Genomic DNA, 8,188 nt, shown 5'->3' with positions numbered 1-8,188 from the left:
TGGGTGTCTGTTTGTACATATAATATACAGTACGTTATGCATGTGTGGCTGTCTGTTTGTGTATATAATATACAGTACTTTATGTATGTGTGGCTGTCTGTTTGTGTATATAATATACAGTACTTTATGTATGTGTGGCTGTCTGTTTGTATATATAATATACAGTACGTTATGTGTGTGTGTGTGGCTGTCTGTTTGTATATAATATACAGTACGTTATGTGTGTGTGGCTGTCTGTTTGTGTATATAATATACAGTACGTTATGTGCGTGTGTGGCTGTCTGTTTGTGTATGTAATATGCAGTACGTTATGTGTGTGTGTGGGTGTCTGTCTGTGAGAGTGAGAGAGAAGAAAAGAGAGAGATGCTTGGCATTGATGTTTCCACTTTGTGTTGATGTTTTCATGTGTCTTTGCTCTAAATTCAAACAGAAGATGTGCTTTTTAAAATGTTTAATGTCTCTCTGCTCTAACAGGGTAAAATGGGTGAGATCGGACCACAGGGACCTCATGGCCCACCAGGTCCTGAGGTAAAACACTGACATCATTAAAGCCACACTGTTAAATGTCTGCTATTATGTTTCTGCCACTTTAATGGTCATTGAGCTACTGATACAGCTCAATATGAGGTCATAAAATGATGTCATAAACTTATGTCATATAGTGCTATACATGGTCAAACAAGTAAACCATGCAAACTGAACCAATCACAAAAACATATCGTTCTGATCTAAGAGTGTGTTCCTACACACTGTTGTTGTAGTCAAGTTGAAATTGTAGTTCTGTTGGGACCATATTGTATCCCTGTTCTTTTACTTGCCAGAGATGTTTTCAAGTTGTCCCAGAGACGGGATAGAGAAACCGCCCTGAGACTGTCTGAGGCGGTCTGCTCTACTACCTGTGTTCTGTCTGGGATCAGGGTGTAAACTGATACACACTATCACTAACACCATACAACACGATCAGCCCCACATCACTCTTTATCTATGACTTAAACTCCTGTCCTGGTCCATGAGACAGACACATGTAAACAGTAGATAAGCTAACATAGAATACACAGTAAGGAACTAAAATCATCATGGGCACAGGTCCAGAGTAGTGCTTAAGACTGCCTCTTTATTGCTGCTCACTATCTATAGTATCTCTACGGCTGCTGCCTCCCTCCCAACCCCAGGTCAGCCACTGTCCTGTGTCGAATGAATGCTAAACACTTGAGATAAGGTTGTGAACTTGGGGGACAGAGTCCAACTTGAGAGGACAGGATCAACACACCAAGCAAACTGAACAATCTGAGAAATACATTGATAGCACTCCTTAAACCCACCACAGATACACATCGATAGCACTCCTTAAACCCACCACAGATACACATCGATAGCACTCCTTAAACCCACCACAGATACACATCGATAGCACTCCTTAAACCCACCACAGATACACATCAATAGCACTCCTTAAACCCACCACAGATACACATCGATAGCACTCCTTAAACCCACCACAGATACACATCGATAGCACTCCTTAAACCCAGCACAGATATACATCGATAGCACTCCTTAAACCCACCACAGATACACATCGATAGCACTCCTTAAACCCACCACAGATACACATCGATAGCACTCCTTAAACCCACCACAGATACACATCGATAGCACTCCTTAAACCCAGCACAGATATACATCGATAGCACTCCTTAAACCTACCACAGATCCACATCGATAGCACTCCTTAAACCCACCACAGATACACATCGATAGCACTCCTTAAACCCACCACAGATACACATCGATAGCACTCCTTAAAGCCACCACAGATAAACATCAATAGCACTCAAACGCACCACAGATATACATTGATAGCACTCCTTAAACACACCACAGATATACATCGATAGCACTCCTTAAACACACCACAGATATACATCGATAGCACTCCTTAAACACACCACAGATAAACATCAATAGCACTCAAACGCACCACAGATATACATCGATAGCACTCCTTAAACCCACCACAGATACACATCGATAGCACTCCTTAAACACACCACAGATATACATCGATAGCACTCCTTAAACCCACCACAGATACACATCGATAGCACTCCTTAAACCCACCACAGATAAACATCAATAGCACTCAAACGCACCACAGATATACATCGATAGCACTCCTTAAACACACCACAGATAAACATCAATAGCACTCAAACGCACCACAGATATACATCGATAGCACTCCGTAAACCCACCGCAGATAAACATCAATAGCACTCAAACGCACCACAGATATACATCGATAGCACTCCTTAAACACACCACAGATAAACATCAATAGCACTCAAACGCACCACAGATATACATCGATAGCACTCCTTAAACACACCACAGATAAACATCAATAGCACTCAAACGCACCACAGATATACATCGATAGCACTCCTTAAACACACCACAGATAAACATCAATAGCACTCAAACACACCACAGATATACATCGATAGCACTCCTTAAACCCACCACAGATACACATTGATAGCACTCCTTAAAACCACCACAGAAATAAAGTACATACAGTAAGCTTTCCTTCATCCCTGTGTCACATTGGTTCTGATTTATTCCCAGTCTAGCAGATCTACAAGAAAGCAGGATAGCATATAGGAATATATAGGATTTGGAAAGTCAAACTAATCCAAACGTATCCTGTAATGTTCTCAGTGTGTGCACATCATGTGACTCACAGACTAGATGTCTTTTAAGTTTTTATCAAACTGAATCCAACAATGTCTCACTTGTTTTACCATCCGTCCTATAAATGTTGTAGCTCTACTTTATGGTGGTTGACTGTTTGTTGCCTTGTCAAGATCAAAGAGTCCAGAAAGGTTCACTCCATTTTACTATTTTTGGCCCTGTTAAAACACCACATCTGTAAATCTGATAGATCTCCATAGCTTTCTCTCCCCCTTTCTCCCTTTCCTCCTCTCCCCCACCAACTGTCCCCCTCTCCTTCTCCCTCTTCTCCTCTCCCCCACCAACTCTCCACCAACTCTCCCTCTCTCCCCCTCTTCCCTCTCCTTCTCTCTCTCCTCCACCAACTCTTGCCCTCTCCTCCTTTCCTCCACCAACTCTCTCCCTCTCCTTCTCTCCCCCACCAACTCTCCCCTTCTCCCTCTCCTCCTCTCCCCCACAAACTCTCCCCTTCTCCCTCTCCTCCTCTCCACCACCAACTCTCCCCTTCTCCCTCTCCTCCTCTCCCCCACAAACTCTCCCCTTCTCCCTCTCCTCCTCTCCCCCACCAACTCTCCCCTTCTCCCTCTCCTCCTCTCCCCCACCAACTCTCCCCCTCTCACCCTCTCCTTCTCCCTCTCCTTCTCTCCCCCACCAACTCTCCACCCACTCTCCCACTCTCCCCCTTTCTCGCTCTCTCCCCCTCTCTCCCCTTTCTCCCTCTCTCTCCTCCCCTTCCTCCTCTCCTCCTTCAACTCTCCCCTCTCCTCCTCTCCCCCACCAACTCTCCCCCTCTCACCCTCTCCTTCTCCCTCTCCTCCTCTCCCCACCAACTCTCCACCCACTCTCCCTCTCTCCCCCTCTCTCCCTCTCTCCCCCTCTCTCCTCTCCTTCTCCCTCTCATCCTCTCCCCCACCAACTTTCCTCCCTCTCTCCCCCTCACCCTCTCCCCATACCAACACTCCTACCTCTTTCCCCATCCCCTGTTTTAATTGAGCCGGCCATGCCATGCTGAGGCAGGTGTGTGACAGTCTTCAGCCAACATCTCTATCCATCAGCCCCTTTACGTCAGGTTCATATAACATAGCTAGGCCCTGTCACTCTTTAGATACAGATGTATTGACCTTGCCTACCCCGTCTTACAGAGGGTCAGTGTGCTCTCTGTTCTCATCATTGTCAATCCATAAGGTCTTTTTTAGAAAAGAGGGGCAGTGTGGGTCTGACCCTGACCCTGCCATATATATCAATATACAAGCATATAGGCACCCTATGTAGATAATCCTCCACTCCCTTTCTGTACACACATATCTAAAGAAAGTATGATGTAATAGAATGGAATATAAAGAAACTGAATACATTCAGGTGTGTTCAGGAGTGTGTCATGTTAGATGTGGCATCAAACCTATATGATCACATCAGTCTTGTGATTAATGATGTCGTCAAAGAACCATCCTGCTTGGTTTCTCAGGGCTTTCCTGGAGACATCGGTGTGCCAGGTCCCAACGGCCCTCCTGGACCTAAGGTAAAGACAAGCACTGTTTCCACAACTCAATTCAAAATACATCATCCTCAGCAGGGGTTGGAACCAAAATTATTTGTTTTATTCTGAACAGAACCAAACATATTTTTGTTCGGTTCCACTGTTCTGTGGAAGTTCTGAACTGGTTTGAACCCCCAAAAAGTTCCAGTTTTTAAACCTCTGAAATATATATATGTTTTACATTTAGCTCGACATTAGGGTGAGGGGCAGGTAGCCTACATACTGGCAAAGAGTTTCGGCAGACAGACAGACAGGCAGGCAGGCAGACAGACAGACAGACAGGCAGGCAGGCAGGCAGGCAGGCAGGAAGGCAGACAAACAGGCAGACAGACAGACAGACAGACAGACAGACAGACAGGAAGACAGGCAGGCAGGCAGGCAGGCAGGCAGACAGACATACAGACACAGACAGACAGACAGGCAGGCAGGCAGGCAGGCAGGCAGGCAGGCAGACAGACAGACAGACAGACAGACAGACAGACAGACAGACAGACAGACAGACAGACAGACAGACAGGCAGGCAGGCAGGCAGGCAGGCAGGCAGGCAGACACAGGATTACCTTTCTGAGTGACAGAGTGAGGGCTTTGCATAGGTGCTTTGTTGCTTTTGTTGTGGTACGTAATTAACCGGTTCCCATAATTTTAAAATAATGGTTTTGTTCCAAAACAATATACAGTAGATCACTTTTGTTCCCAGTTCTGATTCTGTTCCTCGAAAAATGTATTTATTTTCCGCTGTTCTGTTCCCTGAACCGGTTCCAACCCTGACCCTCAGTGCATCTTCCACTCCTGAGGTTTCATTTGTGTGTTTTCGATAATAGCAACACATCTGTTTTGTATGACATACCATGTATCCTGCTCTGTTGCAGGGACTCCTAGGTGCCAGAGGGCCACAAGGACCCCCAGGGCCAAAAGGAACAGAGGTAAGAGACATTATCAAGAATTTGTAGCTTCTGGGTGAGAACCACTAAACTACTGTACATCATACTCAGAATACTGCAGACACAACTGAACATGCAGGAAGCTAACAATATTTAGTGTGCATTTGATTACAAAACAGATTCTCAGTTTATACATGCAGTTGAACCTGTAACCAGAGTTGAGGCGGTTGGCATTGCTACAGTAGGTTCAGGCTATGTGAAGCTGTAGAGTGATTCCAGGTCCCAGGGCATGTTCCACTACTGTATACCGTCATGATTCATCACTAGGTGCTAATCAAAAACAAGGCAGACTCCAGGTCTTTCCAGGCAGCAGTGGAAAATAAGAACAGAAGCCTTGGCAGTGTGTACAGTACAGTGTGTGCAGTACGTACACCTTTCCATTGTGCTAGTGTTACGGTATTGGCACCCAACTAAACTGTGGTACCGAGTTGGAAGGCCCCTCAATCTCTCTCTCACTCTCTTTCCTGGCACGGAGTCTTATTGCATATAGCCTGCAAGAAAATGGTGTAGAGTTCAATCACTATAGCATTAATACCTTTCCCTTCAGCTGATCAGAGAAAATGCTGTAGAGTTCAATCACTATAGCATTAATACCTTTCCCTTCAGCTGATCAGAGAAAATGCTGTAGAGTTCAATCACTATAGCATTAATACCTTTCCCTTCAGCTGATCAGAGAAAATGCTGTAGAGTTCAATCACTATAGCATTAATACCTTTCCCTTCAGCTGATCAGAGAAAATGCTGTAGAGTTCAATCACTATAGCATTAATACCTTTCCCTTCAGCTGATCAGAGAAAATGCTGTAGAGTTCAATCACTATAGCATTAATACCTTTCCCTTCAGCTGATCAGAGAAAATGGTGTAGAGTTCAATCACTATAGCATTAATACCTTTCCCTTCAGCTGATCAGAGAAAATGCTGTAGAGTTCAATCACTATAGCATTAATACCTTTCCCTTCAGCTGATCAGAGAAAATGCTGTAGAGTTCAATCACTATAGCATTAATACCTTTCCCTTCAGCTGATCAGAGAAAATGCTGTAGAGTTCAATCACTATAGCATTAATACCTTTCCCTTCAGCTGATCAGAGAAAATGCTGTAGAGTTCAATCACTATAGCATTAATACCTTTCCCTTCAGCTGATCAGAGAAAATGCTGTAGAGTTCAATCACTATAGCATTAATACCTTTCCCTTCAGCTGATCAGAGAAAATGCTGTAGAGTTCAATCACTATAGCATTAATACCTTTCCCTTCAGCTGATCAGAGAAAATGCTGTAGAGTTCAATCACTATAGCATTAATACCTTTCCCTTCAGCTGATCAGAGAAAATGCTGTAGAGTTCAATCACTATAGCATTAATACCTTTCCCTTCAGCTGATCAGAGAAAATGCTGTAGAGTTCAATCACTATAGCATTAATACCTTTCCCTTCAGCTGATCAGAGAAAATGCTGTAGAGTTCAATCACTATAGCATTAATACCTTTCCCTTCAGCTGATCAGAGAAAATGCTGTAGAGTTCAATCACTATAGCATTAATACCTTTCCCTTCAGCTGATCAGAGAAAATGCTGTAGAGTTCAATCACTATAGCATTAATACCTTTCCCTTCAGCTGATCAGAGAAAATGCTGTAGAGTTCAATCACTATAGCATTAATACCTTTCCCTTCAGCTGATCAGAGAAAATGCTGTAGAGTTCAATCACTATAGCATTAATACCTTTCCCTTCAGCTGATCAGAGAAAATGCTGTAGAGTTCAATCACTATAGCATTAATACCTTTCCCTTCAGCTGATCAGAGAAAATGCTGTAGAGTTCAATCACTATAGCATTAATACCTTTCCCTTAAGCTGATCAGAGAAAATGCTGTAGAGTTCAATCACTATAGCATTAATACCTTTCCCTTCAGCTGATCAGAGAAAATGCTGTAGAGTTCAATCACTATAGCATTAATACCTTTCCCTTCAGCTGATCAGAGAAAATGCTGTAGAGTTCAATCACTATAGCATTAATACCTTTCCCTTAAGCTGATCAGAGAAAATGCTGTAGAGTTCAATCACTATAGCATTAATACCTTTCCCTTCAGCTGATCAGAGAAAATGCTGTAGAGTTCAATCACTATAGCATTAATACCTTTCCCTTCAGCTGATCAGAGAAAATGCTGTAGAGTTCAATCACTATAGCATTAATACCTTTCCCTTCAGCTGATCAGAGAAAATGCTGTAGAGTTCAATCACTATAGCATTAATACCTTTCCCTTCAGCTGATCAGAGAAAATGTTGTAGAGTTCAATCACTATAGCATTAATACCTTTCCCTTCAGCTGATCAGAGAAAATGCTGTAGAGTTCAATCACTATAGCATTAATACCTTTCCCTTCAGCTGATCAGAGAAAATGCTGTAGAGTTCAATCACTATAGCATTAATACCTTTCCCTTCAGCTGATCTGAGAAAATGCTGTAGAGTTCTATCACTATAGCATTAATACCTTTCCCTTCAGCTGATCAGAGAAAATGCTGTAGAGTTCAATCACTATAGCATTAATACCTTTCCCTTCAGCTGATCAGAGAAAATGCTGTAGAGTTCAATCACTATAGCATTAATACCTTTCCCTTCAGCTGATCAGAGAAAATGCTGTAGAGTTCAATCACTATAGCATTAATACCTTTCCCTTCAGCTGATCAGAGAAAATGCTGTAGAGTTCAATCACTATAGCATTAATACCTTTCCCTTCAGCTGATCAGAGAAAATGCTGTAGAGTTCAATCACTATAGCATTAATACCTTTCCCTTCAGCTGATCAGAGAAAATGCTGTAGAGTTCAATCACTATAGCATTAATACCTTTCCCTTCAGCTGATCAGAGAAAATGCTGTAGAGTTCAATCACTATAGCATTAATACCTTTCCCTTCAGCTGATCAGAGAAAATGCTGTAGAGTTCAATCACTATAGCATTAATACCTTTCCCTTCAGCTGATCAGAGA

At 42.9% G+C, this 8,188-nt stretch overlaps 1 protein-coding gene across 1 annotated transcript in view; it reads left to right on the top strand.

The window, feature by feature from the left end:
- Positions 1–474: 474 nt before the first annotated feature.
- The window catches only part of LOC139398809 (collagen alpha-1(XXIV) chain-like), a gene marked incomplete at both ends in the record, with an annotated part of 43,430 nt that continues 35,716 nt past the window's right edge, over positions 475–8,188 (top strand). Inside the window, 3 exons of the mRNA XM_071144588.1 lie at positions 475–528; positions 4,199–4,252; positions 5,140–5,193. Coding sequence (XP_071000689.1) covers positions 475–528; positions 4,199–4,252; positions 5,140–5,193 — 162 coding nt within the window. The remainder of the gene's footprint in view (positions 529–4,198; positions 4,253–5,139; positions 5,194–8,188) is intronic.

Source organism: Oncorhynchus clarkii, unplaced genomic scaffold, assembly GCF_045791955.1.
Source record: "Oncorhynchus clarkii lewisi isolate Uvic-CL-2024 unplaced genomic scaffold, UVic_Ocla_1.0 unplaced_contig_12974_pilon_pilon, whole genome shotgun sequence".
Classification (NCBI taxonomy): Eukaryota; Metazoa; Chordata; class Actinopteri; order Salmoniformes; family Salmonidae; genus Oncorhynchus; species Oncorhynchus clarkii.
Note: the sequence above shows the minus strand (reverse complement) of the source record. Positions and strands in the feature narration are given on the sequence as shown.